General features: G+C 39.2%; 1 protein-coding gene across 32 annotated transcripts in view; it reads right to left on the bottom strand.

The window, feature by feature from the left end:
* The window catches only part of ANK2 (ankyrin 2), a 711,894-nt gene that overhangs the window by 83,895 nt on the left and 612,699 nt on the right, over positions 1-15,300 (bottom strand). For 18 of the 32 annotated variants that reach the window (XM_040328781.1, XM_040328751.1, XM_040328698.1 and 15 more), the window contains 7 exons: positions 12,125-12,349; positions 10,489-10,497; positions 8,964-9,062; positions 8,182-8,336; positions 6,962-7,173; positions 2,686-2,890; positions 200-296 (listed from right to left, as the gene is read on the bottom strand). In XM_040328781.1, the coding sequence (XP_040184715.1) occupies positions 200-296; positions 2,686-2,890; positions 6,962-7,173; positions 8,182-8,336; positions 8,964-9,062; positions 10,489-10,497; positions 12,125-12,349 (1,002 nt within the window). The remainder of the gene's footprint in view (positions 1-199; positions 297-2,685; positions 2,891-6,961; positions 7,174-8,181; positions 8,337-8,963; positions 9,063-10,488; positions 10,498-12,124; positions 12,350-15,300) is intronic. The other 14 variants (XM_040328722.1, XM_040328682.1, XM_040328814.1 and 11 more) reach the window with 2 other exon arrangements.

Here is a 15,300-nt window from a genome sequence, read left to right on the forward strand (position 1 = left end):
TACGTTTGCCCCGTCTAACCGGGAATGGATAAAAGCCTGGGCAAGTAGTGATCTGTTATTTGGGGTGAACTTTGGGGTATTTATATAAGGTATCACACAGTGCCTTAAGAGAAGTTTTTGTGAACAAATGTAGGATACAATAACCAATTTGTAAATGTGACCCTACACTTAATGTATTGTTAGGTGTGAAAAAACTAACCTGGCAGATACATTAGTAGTAAAAGAAACACATTCATTAACGAATGTAAGCGGTGTGGTTCCAGTGATGTCCTCCCACTGCGCTGGAGTTGTACCACCTAAAGAGAAGCAAAGTAAAAGGAAATGTGCTTATATGCAAACATATTTTTGCAGCATGCTGTGTGTAATTTATACAAAACTGGAGCTAGGGTATATGAAGGTTTTTCACATACTTTGTAAAACTAATCTAATTACAGCTGTGACTGGATAACACAAAAAGTGATTAATTGCTATAGGCAATACAAAAATAAAACAAATTACATAATAAGGTAAGAAAGAATATTAAATACATAAGCTACAATATTTCACACAGTTAAAGTTGAACTAAAGACTAACCTTTTTTCCCCGATTTGGATAGGGTAAGGGAGGGCTTTAACACTTGTCAGTTTTTATTTTTGCCATCGGTGACTCAATAGGGAGATTTCTCTTAACTTCCTGTTCCATAGCCAAATTAGAAAGTGAGATGAAATCCCTCCATAATGAGGGTGGGGGGGACTTCCAAGGTCTTGAACACAGGAGGCACTTGGACTGTGAAATTTTTAAAAAGTGGTATGGGGCCTACCAAAAAATGGTAAACACTTAGGCCTCGTACACACGATAGGTTAACCAGAGGACAACGGTCTGATGGACCGTTTTCATCGGTGAAAACCGATCGTGTGGGGGCCCCATAGGTTATTTAACCATCGGTTAAAAAAAAGCCAACTTGCTTTAAATTTAACCGATGGATTCCTAACCGATGGGAAAAAAACTATCGTTAGTAGGCACAACCATGGGTTAAAAATCCACGCATGCTCAGAATCAAGTCGACGCATGCTTGAAGCATTGAACTTCGTTTTTTTCAGCACGTCGTTGTGTTTTACGTCACCGCGTTCAGACACGATCGTTTTTTTAACCGATGGTGTGTAGGCGGGACGGACCATCAGTCAGCTTCATCGGTTAACCGGCGACAACGGTCCATCAGACCGTTCTCATCGGATGGACTGATTGTGTGTACGAGGCTTAAGAAATAAGATATGTAGAGCTTTGGTATGGCGTTTGTTTGTACACTGGATGGACTCAATACCCTGAATCTGGTATCCATGCTGAGCTACCTACCTCCTATGTGCAGAATGCATCAGGCCGCCCACTCAGCACAGGACCCATGAAGTTAGTAGAGATAATTGGAGTAGTGTTGTCTAATTCAGTGATTTCAAGCTTCCAGAGGCATCAGTTAGGTATAGTATATACATAGATACATTGGTCCAAGGTTGGCGAATTTAATTATGTAAAAATCTACCATGCCTGGAATTCTTCTGTAAATTATCAGTAGTTGCTCCAGAGCTTAGTAAATTAGGTAAGGCTTCACTTTGCAAAGAATACCCAATCACGTGCAAGGAAAATAAAAAAACAGCATTTTTGTTTGCATATGATTGGATGATTGAAGGCAGCAGTGTTTCTTCTCATTTACTAAGCTCTGGAACAACTGCACTTGCAGAGTGCAAATGCACTTTGCAAAGTGCACAGTCTATTTCCCTTTAGTAAATCAATCCCACTGTGTCAACCTATTTCTTGTAGCGCTCTTGTATGGAGTTTGTACACTGAATGGAGTCAAAACACTTAATCTGGTAGAACCAAATTTCACTTGTGCAGACCCCTAAAGCCCTTAGTTATCTATTCCATGATTCCATTATTTGAGGACACAGAGGGGTTTATTTACTAAAGGTAAATCCACTTTGCACTACAAGTGCACTGCATGTGCACTTGGAAGTGCAGTCGCTGTAGATCTGAGGGAAAAATCTGAAATGCGGGGAAGCTCTGCAGATTTTATTATCCAATCATGAACAAGCAAAAATGCTGTTTTTTTTTTCCCTTGCACATTTCTTGGACATCCCCCTCATATTTACAGCAACTGACCTTCCAAGTTCACTTTCAGTGCAAAGTGGATTTCCTTTAGTAAATGACCCCCAGAGTGACCTTAAATGTTTTATCAAATAAGTGTTCTGCAATTAAAACGAGATTTATATTTTCTTTCACTACTTAAGCTGGCAATGAAGTAGAAGAATTGTGTACAAAAATATTTGTTTTCATAGTGTTCATTTGCTTTTCTAAAGGTTAGTGGGGTTAAGTAATTTTTGAGGTGAGAAAATTCGAAGGAGCAAGATGAAAAAAATGTCTTGAATACATTTCTAATAGGGTATGAATTCTAGTCATATCAAAAATTTTTAGGGAATTTTGAATGACATTCATCAAGTCTCTGTTGGCATTATTAAATCTACTGATCAGATATTTTGTATGAATGTTCATTTGATCTACCACTGTGTGACCAGAGTTATGAAATGTAACACGATAATAAAACAAAGGGCAGCCTGCAACCCTTCTGAGTAGCCTTGGTCTGTGATGCTTTGTCACAGATCCAGGCCTGACTACCCATCTGTCCATGTGACAGTGAGCTGTGATAACTAAACTTACCAGTGATACTGCATAGTAGTCTTAATGTAGGTGTATCACCACCATATCCATTCAGCATTGCCTCGCTGGAGGCTTTGGGCACAGGGATAGTCATTGTTATAGGCTTGTGGAATTTCCTTCTTCTTGGTTCTAATGTCACAATAGGACTGAATGATGCTTTGTTGCCTAATATTTTCTTCACAAGTTCATGATGAACTGGCTGGGCCTTAAAGAAGGAAATGTTTCAGAAAGTGTTAAAAACTGGTAATACACATTTAAAAACACTGAATGTTTTTTTTGTACTGTAGTAAGTATACATAAATAATTAGAATGTAAAATCCAATAAACGCTACAGCCTAAGAGAACAGCACAAAGCTAAGCAAGTAAAGTCTGCAAAAATGAGGGTGGGGCTAGCCAGGAGGGAAGAGAGAAAGCACAGTCTACCCCATGCCCAAGTGGGGTCAAGAATGAAGTCACACTAGGATTGATTTACTAAAACTGGAAAGTGCAAAATCTGGTGCAGCTGTGGATGGTAGCCAACCAGCTTCCAACGTCAGCTTGTTCAATTAAGCTTCGACAAAAAAAAAAATGGAAGCTGATTGGTTTCTGTGCAGAGCTGCACCAGATTTTGCACTCTTCAGTTTTAGTAAATCAACCCCACTGTGTCTTTTCTGTTACCCTGAAGACGTACTGAAGCCTCGTACACACGACCGAGGAACTCGATGGGCGAAACACATCGTTTTCCTCGTCGAGTTCCTTGTCAGGCTGTCGAGGAACTTGACAAGGCAAGTTTCTCCATTCCCATCGAGGAAATAGAGAACTTGCTCTCTTTTTGGCTCGTCGAGTTTCTCCAGGGTTTCCTCGACGAAAATGTACACACGACCGGTTTCCTCTGCAAAAAAATATCTCCCAGCAAGTTTTTCGGTCGTGTGTACGAGGCCTGAGAGGAGAACAGGTGGGTATAAGAAACCAAGCAGAAAATAGAAGAGGCATGGGGAAAAGAAAGGTCTCAGTGGAAAATACAGAAAAGGAAATCCAAGTAATCTAGATGTAGTAAGGGTCTCCATCAGCTTAAAGTAGCACTAACGTCTAATTTTTGTTTACCTTAATGCATTCTTTGCATTAAGAGAGAAATGCAGGATTAAAAACTTGTGTGGCTACAGCATCAATCCTATGCTGCAGCTATCCCCCGCTGACTGTAAAACTGAGAGATCACTTGACCATCTATCACTCAGTTCTCGGTCTTCAATGAGCTGAGAGTGGTGACTGCTAGTCACCAGCTCCCTGCTCTGCCCCTCCAATGCTCACTGAAGTATTAGACTGTACAGGGGGCAGGATTAGCTGGCTCAAGTTCTTAGCTGCGCAATGAGCAGCTGAGCCAGCTGCCAGTGAGGCATCTGGATGGATCCTGACATTATTGTCAGGATTGATATAGAGCCTGCCCCAGCTCTGTGATGTCAGCCAACAGCAGGCTTTAACCTGGGCCACAAGAGTGCAGTAATAAATGCACTCCTGTGACCCACATGGGGAGTATGCTCACTACCAGTGTTTGGTGATGTTTGTCATTATGTTACAGATTCAACATTCTTTACATTTTGGAGGCTCCCTACCTATGCTTAGGGGGTGGGTATGCTCATCTAAAACTGGGGTTATTATTGTTGATGTTTTATACTGTTCTTAACATTATTCTTTAATAAATTACTATATTAAATTTTTACATAAGTCTACTCATTGATATGGTGCCCATAAATGCCCATATTTTTTGCACTCTCTTGTTATCCCACACTTTCCAGGGACGAGGCATAGAACACTATCATATGTCTATGGTAGCCATGCGGACATAAATAAATTGGGTTAAGTGCCTTGCATGGATTTTTTTTTCTCCTATGTTTATATTAGCTAGATTTATTTGGGCCTACCCTGTTATGAGGTTATATGTAGTAACGGTGTATTCCTTACCAGCTATTGTATGCTTTGTTTTTGTACTACTTTATTCTGCTTCAATAAAGAAATATTGACAATAAGGTAAAAATGCTTCTACTGTCTTACCCTAACCCACTGTCCCTAAACATTTACCTGGCTCCATGTCTCCTCTTCAGCACTGTCCCCGGCACCAGCATTGCTCACCGTTTTAGTTTTACAGGAGAGATTGAGGGCTGTGGAGCGATAAGTTGCTGCTGCCATCAGTCAAACTGCTGTGATGAGGTAGCAGAGCTTGGCTTACCCCACTGCGTGTCTATAGATGCAGACGAACCAATGGGAGTGTACACACACTGGTGCTTCCTTAGCACCTGTCTTGTTATAGAAGGCACCCAAAGAAGGGTAGAAGCCTATGGTGCCTTTGCAACAAGACACGGAAAGCGACATTTTAGTGTAATATTGTTGTATAGAGGTAAGTGTTATCTCTTTTTTACTTTTAAAAAAATTAATTTGACTTTGCTGTCACTTTATTTTTTTTAATAGTATTATGTATTTACCCTTTAGTGAGAGGGGTAGCTATTCTCCACTTGAAAGCTATTAAACACTGCCTGGCTCTTGTGATGTGTTTGGTAAGCTTTTAAGTGTGGTTGGGGATATCCCTTAGTTCAGTGGTTCTCAACCTGGGGGTCGGGACCCCCTCGGGGGTCGAATGATGATTTGACAGGGGTCATCGAATCCTGGGCTGTTCCTGAAGCCCGCACCACTCTCCCAGCCTTTTTGGGGAATCTCAGCTGGGCTGTTCCTGCAGCCTGCAGCTGCCCATTCAGTTCACTGCATGGGTGGGGGCAGAGACTAGAGGTCAGTTGACTGGTGAGGAATGTGAAGTGGGAGGGGCTGATTTCGACATAGGTGTCACTGCTACGAGACACCACAAAGTCGGAGACACAGTGAAGCCGGAGACACAGTGAATAACACTACCTGTGATTATAGTTGCCCTTAAGAGTCCCCTCTACAATTCTCAGATCAGCAGATGACCTTGTTAAAGAGCACCTAAGTTGGCTAATCAGAACTCGCCCCACCACTCATCCCATCCCCTCACCACCAAGGGGTAAGAGAAGGAATAACAATAGAGAATACATGGAAGGGAGAGGAAAAGAGGGGGAGGAACAAAGACAAAGGGAGAGAAAGAATAGTAGAAAGAACAAGAAAGACATCTAGAGAGAGGGATATGGGGAAAAAAACAAGAAATTAGGATAGAGAGAGATACAAGGGAAAGAAAGGAGAACACAGAGAAAGAGTGGTACATCCTAAAACGTACAAGAAGGGGTTTTAATACTGTACAAGTGGAAGGGACTCAGTCAGCGCTAAATGTCTGTGGGTTAGGGGCACAAATTTATTGTCTTGCCTTGGGTGCTGACAACCCATGCTAAGAAAATAATTTTACACAACTTGGGAAATTTTATCAAGGGGTCACGGCACTAGACAGGTTGAGAACCACTGCCTTAGTTGAAGAACTAGCAGGTGTGTGAGATGATACAGGGGAACAGGGCAGACTGCCAATTGTGTTATCAAGGCATTATTTCCTCCCAATAGGAAGAGATACCTGGGCCGGTCCAAAACATATTAAAGAGGGTTACACCTTCAGCACTAATTACTCACTGAAGGGTATATGGAATATCACACATTATGGATAGGGATAGTTCCTGCCCCAACTTTGTCATGTAGGTATGTTCAATAAAAATGAACCTTCACATATCGCTACTAGTATTTTGTGTATTTGTGAAACAAGACCTTTCAAAGAAGGCCCATCCCTGTAGATGTACTCGAAAGGGGCTACTACTAAAATGTAAGATCCTTGGCAAGGAATAATCATAACAGCAAACTTTAAGATAGCTGTAAAAATGCTGTCAGAAAATGTCATATTGATCATGTAGCATAGAGAAAGAAATTGGGCCCCTGGTGCAGAGAATAGTCAGCTGACCCAGCCTATTCAGGTTTGAGCCATGTTTAAAGTCAAGCTATCTGGGAAGTCATAATTGGATATGAAGACATTAGATGACATTTGTTTTGGTTTTCTCTCCATAAATGCTTGGGAGAATTGCATGGGAGAAAGGAGTTTAGAGGTGGAAATTGTTACGGAGGAACTCTATAAAGTAGAGTTGGGATAGATAGGAATGAGCCAGAGTTTCTCAATTTCAGTCCATCTGTTATATGCCCAAAAAGCATATGTGACACATATAAGGTTCATGAAGGCAACCTGGAAATTTTTTAAATTCCCCTTAGGGACCCGGTTTTAAATACACCTTGAACTAACGCAAGTCAAATAAAAAACAGTAAATGCTAGTGTTCGAAGTGTAATGTCTTTTGATTTACATACCTGAAGGCCAACACGAATTCTTTTAGTTAGGGCACCCTCTGGAAAAACAGCCTGGACCTGAGGTACCACATTGCTGCTCAGAATTCCTCCTTCAGGTCCAATCAGGTTATTGTCCTGTTTAATCCGAGAAACCACCGCAAAATATTGTGGAAAGTCCCGGGTAATAATACGGCAAATGCGCTTCTTTTCCAGTTCCTCTGGCGAGTCAAGAACTGCAAAGAGATGTCAGAGATACAGTTTAATGCCCACACACACTGAGTGAGGAAGTCATCATACAGTCACTTTTTTACACTATCTATCTAACATTCAGAAATATATTAAACAAATGTGTTCTTAATAAATACTGTATATTCAGAAACATAAAAAGACTGACATTAGGCTTAAATCAACCAATGATTTGTGGTCTATGAGAACGACATGGCGAGCTAGCTAACGCCTTTAAAATAAATATTTGGTAATTTGGGACGGGTTTTTTTCACCTGACCTCAATTAAGGAGACTAGCACTGAGGCTATTCACAAACCCTGCCCAATGTGCACATGAATATATTTATCCTCTAAACATGAAATTTATTGTCTATTTGACATTATCACAAATATATGAAACTGTAAGAGTCCCTTTCTTACTCCCCTGAGGTCTAAAATTACCACATCTATCACAATGTTCAATGTAAAGGCCTCTGCAATTAGCTGCACATCCCATAGATACAATTTAAAGGGGTTGTAAAGGTAGAATGTTTTTTTTATCCTAATGCATTCTATGCATTTAGATAAAAAGCCTTCTGTGTGCAGCAGCCCCCCTCAGCCCCCTAACACTTATCTGTGGTCCCTCTCTGTCCAGTGATGTCCACAAGTGTCTCAGCCATCCGAGAATATCCTTTCTGTATTGATGAGACACAGTAGTGGCTCCATTGGCTTCGGCTGCTGTCAGTCAAAAGCAGCTAGCCAGCCAGGGGAGAGAGGGGGAAGGACCATGTTGGGCTAAGGTGCCCCCATAGAAAGCTGCTTGCTGTGGGAGCACTGAACAGGAGGGAGGGGCCAGGATCACAGAAGAGGGACCTGAGTAGGATCTGGGCTGTTCTGTGCAAATCCACTGCAACAGAGCAGGTAAGTATAACATGTTTATTATTTTTATAGGGGAAAAAAACAGCCTTTACAATCACTTTTGGATAAGCATTACCATGTATTATATAATATTCGTATATGGAAATAACATAAATACCTTCATCCATTCCATTAAGAATCTCATTCAATTCATCTTCAGTAAATTCACAGAAATGTTCTTTCCAGTTATCTCCAGTTTCGCTGCGCAGTATTACTAGTTCACGCTCATTTCCACGCAAAGCCGCAAAATGGGGGATCTCCACAATAACAGGCCTAAATAACAATATACATAAAACTCTGTAATTAATGAGGCAAGTGATTTACTGCTGGAGAAAAGAAGCTTAGAGTTCCTAATATGCAAGCACACACACAACGCTGGTGAAGTCAACAGATTTACTGCATCAGACAATTATAGACAGTTTACCATTGCAGCTTTACTTTACCATTGCAGCTTATGTGTTGAAAATTACGATCAAATATAACACAGAAAGTGTGGTTATTTTTGGATATGTCATGCATTTAAATAATGTTCAGCATTAAGTCGCACTGGGATTTCAGTCACTGACAATAAACACGTTGTCTAAGCTTGTGATCCAGTGTGCTCTGACACAGATTGAAAGTCAATCACTAGTTAAAAAAAACAAAACAAAAAAAACAATTACATGCTCAAGCAAAAAGCAACACCACTTCACAATAAAAGTCAAAAAGAAGGGACACGTACTACTGCACTAATACAAAAACAGTCACAGGGATTAAAATGCCTCCTCAGGACACATAAATAAAAAAAATCACACAGATCATGGAAAAATCACTGACATAAATAAATAAATTATGTTGGAGAACAACAGGGACGAATAGGGGGGGCCGGCATCCATCAACTTGATCTAAAGTCTCTCCTACCCAAGGAATCTGGTTCCAGGAGGTCCCAGTTGAAGGATTCGGCTGACCAAGCTTTCTCCCTCATTTAGAGGGGGGGGAGCCGTAGGAAGGTGAAGTTTACTGAATACATCCAAAGCAGCAGTGGGAGAAAGAACATAGGTAAGAGTAATTTCAGCTTTTGTTAGAGGTGAAATGCCACAGTTTGGGAGTAGAAAAATGTGTATTACATGCCAGCTAAAATGAAAAATGAAAAACAAAGTAGTACTCTATCCCACTACCTCAGTAGGCCCATGGGATCAATAGTTTCAATCTGTTTTACATGTTCAAATCTATCAAAGGCACTAACAGATATAAAAAAAAAATTATCAGGAAAAATAATTTCTAGATTCACAGTAGGCAGCATGTCATATCAATATACAGTTTTTAGCACATGCGGTTAAAGCTGGACTCCACCCAATGCCTTGTTTTAGCTTTGGGTGCAGTGTGACGGGTTTGACAAAAGTGTCCCAAGCACATTTTCAACACAGCTCTGACCACAATTTCGCCCACACCCTGTTTACTCCTGTGGTATGTATTCTTCTTGGAATACATAGACAATACACTCCACAGAAGAGAAACAGAAGATACCACCCTTCACCCAAATCTAAAAAAAATGCAAATGCTCTATAAGCTGCCTATTTATTTACTTACACCTAAACTGTATGCTTCAACATTCATAGAAAGCAAAGATGGAAAAATAAAAAGATGGAAACATTCAAAGTTAAGTGCAAGATGACAGAGTTTGTTATTTGTTGGTCAGGAAGGTAAAATGGGTTCCATTTACTGCACTCTGTCATGCAACAAAAGTGTGATGTTTATTAGTTATTGAATCGTACAATATCTGGTATGCCATGTCATAAAGGCTTTTGTGTAACTGAACACAAAAAGCTAAATTAAGGGGTGGATTTACTAAAGGCAAATAGACTGTGCATTTTGCAATGAGCAGTTGCACTCTGCAAGTGTAGTTACCCCAGAGTGTAGTAATTGAGAAGAAGCTCTGTTGACATCCATCATCCAATCATGTGCAATCAAAATTGCTGTTTTTTTTTTCATTTTCCTTGCACGTGATTGGGTATTTTTTGCAAAGTGAAGGTTTACCTCATTTACTAAGCTTAGTCTATTTGCCTTTAGTAAGTCAACCCCAAAGAGCCTGCAGAATGTTATCAAAATAAGTAAAATAATTATAAAATGGTGATTTCTCTTTCAACTGTAAATCTGGTCATTAACTCCAGATTCTTACAAACAAATCAAGTCACCAATGCTTGCTAAGTCTGTTATACAAGTAATGATTTTGTATTTGGCAAAATTGTTTGATATATTTTTGCTTTCCCCTCTAGAAATGATGTTCTTCAGTACAGAGCATCATTTGTGCAGTAAAAAGTTAAGCCAGAGGCATAACTTTACAGCTACAAAGTTGAGAAAACTGTTCAACATCACTGCATAATATCACAGTGTGTATGTGCAGTATTACGTATACAGTATTCTTCAAACAGTAAGTAAAGCTTACCTATCATCTCTTTTCACATCAGAGTAAAGCAATAATTAAATAAACACAGCAAAAATAAGCCAAATTGTAGACATTATTTCCCTGCAAGTACAATTTACTAGTCAACTAAACCAATACAAATTTCAGTGCATTGTGTAACTCAAATACTACAGCTTTCAAAAAGTTAGAAATTTAAAAAGAACCTATTGCAGAAGAATGAAATAATGCAGATGTAAAATGAAGGTACCTGAAGCTGCCTGCAAATAGCCGCAACATCCTCCCCAACATGGCTTGCTTACTCCTTCTAACCTCCTGCAAATTTATACTAGCCTGCAGGGCAGCCCATTAAACTAATGGGACAATAAGAATATTTAAGGACGGGAAGGTAGCAGAAAACTCCAACACCACCAAAAAGAGTTTGCCTGTCAGAATGCCAAAGCCATCAGGACAGGGTTATGGAGGCTGTTGAATGTATGTGTAAGAACCGCTAGATGTTTGCAAAACCAGCAACCTGCTAAAGTTGGCACTGGAGAGCTGAACCTGCTCAGCTGTCAAAGTAATCGGCATCTCAGGCAGCTGAAGGCACACGTGGAAGAGGAGAATCACTGGGGATGGCAGGCAACACATTCAGGGACATGCCTCCTTTCTCAAGTCTTCCTCTTCTATGTGTGCCTTCAGCTGCCTAACACACTGCTTACTTTGACAGCTGAGCAGGTCCAGTACCAGCTCACTTTAATTTGCCAGTTTTCAGTCCATCCTGTCTTCATCCTCTGGCAGTGCTGATACGTGGTTACTGTGCTTATCTTTGGACATTGATCATACTGTTTATAGTTCATAATAAACTTGTTTGATGATTAATCCTTTTCTACACCCTTCTGTTTCACTGTCTGGGCCTAAACATTACTTACCTCTGCCTTACTGTTCTACTGTGCTTCTCCTCTAGGTCTGACATTTAGTGAAGTTGGTCGCAAACAATACATGATTATCATCTTATCTGACAATATGTCAGATGGGAGCAGACACCCCTGGCTGACCAGTCTCAAGGTAGAAGTCAATAGGATATTATCATCATTACTATCTGATAAGGCTGGTGCATAGGTTGTCTGCTCAGCTGTCAAATGGATAAAAAACATTTATTGCTGAATAAGTAACTGTGTCTGTTAAACTATTTATTACATTAACTTACTTCTCTATCAGTGTTCCAATAGATCATCACTGAAATGGTTTTATTGAGCCACCCGATGTCTCCCGACATTTGACCCGTGTGTACTAGGCATTAGCAAAGGTAAGATGTAAGGCTGGGCATACATTATACAATTTTATTGTTCAATTTCCTTTAGATTTAACTTCAACTACGCAGTGCAAGGGTCTGCCTAATTGCATACAAATTGAAAGTGTTTAGGTTTGACCTCATATTATATGGTTTCGGTAAATCTAAAGGAAAATTGTATAGGAAAATTGTATATTGTATGGCCTGCCTAATTGGGAAAGCTCCATATTGACAGAAATATTCTAACTTAATTTTAGTTTTACTATACAATACCCATAAACAATTATAAGTATTCTCTATTATAAACGTTAACACACTTTCAAAGTGTCCATTTTTGCATGAAATGTAAAATAAAATAAGCCATGAATGGTCAGCATCTGAACCTACCCAAGGAACTGAGCTCCAGAAGGGCCAACTTCAATGAGACGACTAGCCAGACCTTCTCCTTCTACCATAGGCGGCATAGTGGCCAATCGATGGCGCTTCACCAAACGGCAGGTCACTCTTGTGGGGGCAGTGCATTTCCGAGGGGGAATAATTATTCTCAGTCCATTGTGCCTGCAACCTCTCATGGCACCTCCTCGAGCATCCACCATAAAGCTAACCAGGAAACTGAGAAAAAGCAAAATAACCATAAAAGTAAGCACAAGACAAAGTCCCAAAGAGATTAAATCCCTGCTCAAATTTACAAATACGAAGTACTACAAAATAAATCAGTAAGTCGGTAATTTATTTCACAAAATTCTAAATATGAGGGGTAACATATTCTCTATAGATTTAGTCAGCTAACTTACCTATAATAAAAGATGTTCCACATTGTGCAGGAAGCTGGATCCTGTAGAAATGGCAAAGATGTTTGGTCCTCTTCCTGCTACTGAACTTACATGGCTGCAGAGGTTGATAGTTTTGGGTCTTCTGTAAAGTTGCTGTAAAAAAACTCTCCTCCACCATTGTTATTTCATTTCTTTTACTCCCTGTAATACAATCTGTGAATGAGGAAATCTCTAGCGAGTCAGAGGATTAACTCCCCTATTCACAGTTAATTTTACAGGCAGTGAGAGCAATAAAGCCTGGTCCACACTAGTGCAGCTGCGATTATATATGATTTCCAATGCAATTATGTAGTGCATCTGCGGTATGACGGTGCATTTTTGATGCAATTTTTATACAAGTCCAACTTCTGGAGAGGGAGAAAAGTTGGGGGGGGGGGGGTGCACCATAATTGCAATAAGAACATGTGTAGATGTGTTTTTGATGTGTTTCCATTGAAGTCTATGGGGCACAAAATCACACTGCACCGCACCAAAGTAGCATAGGACCCTTTACCAGTTGCGTTGCATTGCTGTGAATAGGCACCATTGAAATAAATGTGATTTCTATTGTCATCCGATTCTGAGCAAAGCAAGTTGCATCTGAAATCGCACCAGTGTGAACCAGGCCTAAATGAAGGTTCCTCAATGTAGGAGGGAGGAGATGTTGGGTTCTTGATTGGGAACTTTTTCACAGCAGCTTCACAGAAGACATGAAGCTATTAACCCACACAGCACCAGAAATTCAGTGACAGGAAGAGGACTGGGTATCCCTGTAGTGAAGATCTGTACAGGATCCAGCTGTCGTGGGACATCCTTCAATACAGTTATCTCGATAAAGCTATAGATGATTTTTATTTTTTATTTTTTCATGGCTAAACTTCAGCTTTAATGTTTTCATTTATTTTTTAATAAAATAACAAGCAAAATAAAATAAAAATTTGCAGTGCTCTGTATTTGTTTACAGTGCATTCTACTCTGTGTACAGCATATTATATAAAGTATGTGTGAGTTTTAATAGTTTAAAATGGAAAGATAGCAAGGCAACAGTATTAGAAAATTACAAGCTGTGAAAATCCACAAATCTGCAACACAAAAGTGGGTCTGCATGCCGCTGATTAAAGGATAAGCATACATTTAGCCAGTTAATATTTATCTCCACATCCACTATACGCTATATATATATATATATATATATATATATATATATATATATATATATATATATATATATAGAGAGAGAGAGAGAGAGAGAGAGAGAGAGAGAGATAGATATAGATATCTATATATACATATATATATATATATATATACACATATATATATATATATATATACACATATATATATATATATATATATATATATATATATATATATATATATATATATATATATATTTATATATATATATATATATATATATATATATATATATATATATATATTTATATATATTATTTACTTTCACACACGTACACAAACAAGTAAGCATGCACCCATAATGCATATGAAAGGTGCAAGCAGTTTAACATGCACTTTACAGTCCATGACAGTACCAACACGTTTGTTTTTTTTAATTGTTTTTTAAATAAAAATGGAATCTGATACACAAATTAAAAAATCTAACTGAAAGGTTGACTAGGTAAGGTTCACACAAAGAGTTAAAAATATTGCTTAGCAAGGAGAGTAGTCTATTGAGACAAATGGGTTGTACTAACTAAAACATAGAACTCATTTCACTCTGACCAACTTTATTCATATTTTAATAATGTAAGTTTCTAGTAAAAAAACATGTCCAAGCTGCGAACAGTATTTTCTCTTTAAAAAGGTACAGCACCAAGAAGGTGACAGAGGCGCACTTAGCAAGGTGTAGTACTTTGCATCTACCAGGATAGACAACACCTGAGGGCTGGGGCAGATACACAAATATTGCTACATGATCTAAACTTTATTTAATCCCTCTTTATTATCAGTTATAAATGACATTAATAAACCCTGTAAGTTATGGTCAGAGGCGTAACTAGAACCTTTGGGGCCCTTGCCACTGATCCCAAGGCAGTTTACTCCTGTTGCGGGGCCTGTTATTACAGTCACACAATGGGACCCTTTCACATGTTCTGCAGTGGACCCCCATCGTGCCATCTTGGATCCCCCTCCCACGGTGGTGGAACGCCAGGGCCCGGTCACAAGTGTGACCTTTGCGACCTGGGTAGTTCCACCACTGGTTATGATACATATTAACAATAAGTAGATGTATGGCTGTATGAGGGGGCAAGATATGCCAGAGTTTGAGACGCCAGGCCTTGCCCTCATAAATGCTAAATTTCTTTGCCATTGGCTGATAACCAAGTACAATTTTCTAAGGATGACAGAATTCAGAGTGAAGTGTCCAACCCTAGTTTATAGCCATCCTTATAGGAAAAGAAAAATGGTGGCCATACATGTCCCAATAACAAAAAATGACACATGAAAAAAATTGTTAATGAAACATAAGCATTCAGAAAGCTTATATGAAGTTAAATGCTAACATATGATTGGCTACTATTATTTTCCACACACCATAGATCTTAAAGCAGAGTTCCGGCCACAATTTCACTTTTTATATATAAATACCCCTGTAATACACAAGCTTAATGTATTCTAGTAAAGTTAGTCTGTAAACTAAGGTCCGTTTTGTTAGGTTGTTACAGCATTTAGACACTTTATAAAATAGAAATTGACTGGGGCCATCTTAAGTGTGGGCATCATGAA

Source organism: Rana temporaria, chromosome 1 (genome assembly GCF_905171775.1).
Source record: "Rana temporaria chromosome 1, aRanTem1.1, whole genome shotgun sequence".
In the NCBI taxonomy this organism is placed as follows: domain Eukaryota; kingdom Metazoa; phylum Chordata; class Amphibia; order Anura; family Ranidae; genus Rana; species Rana temporaria.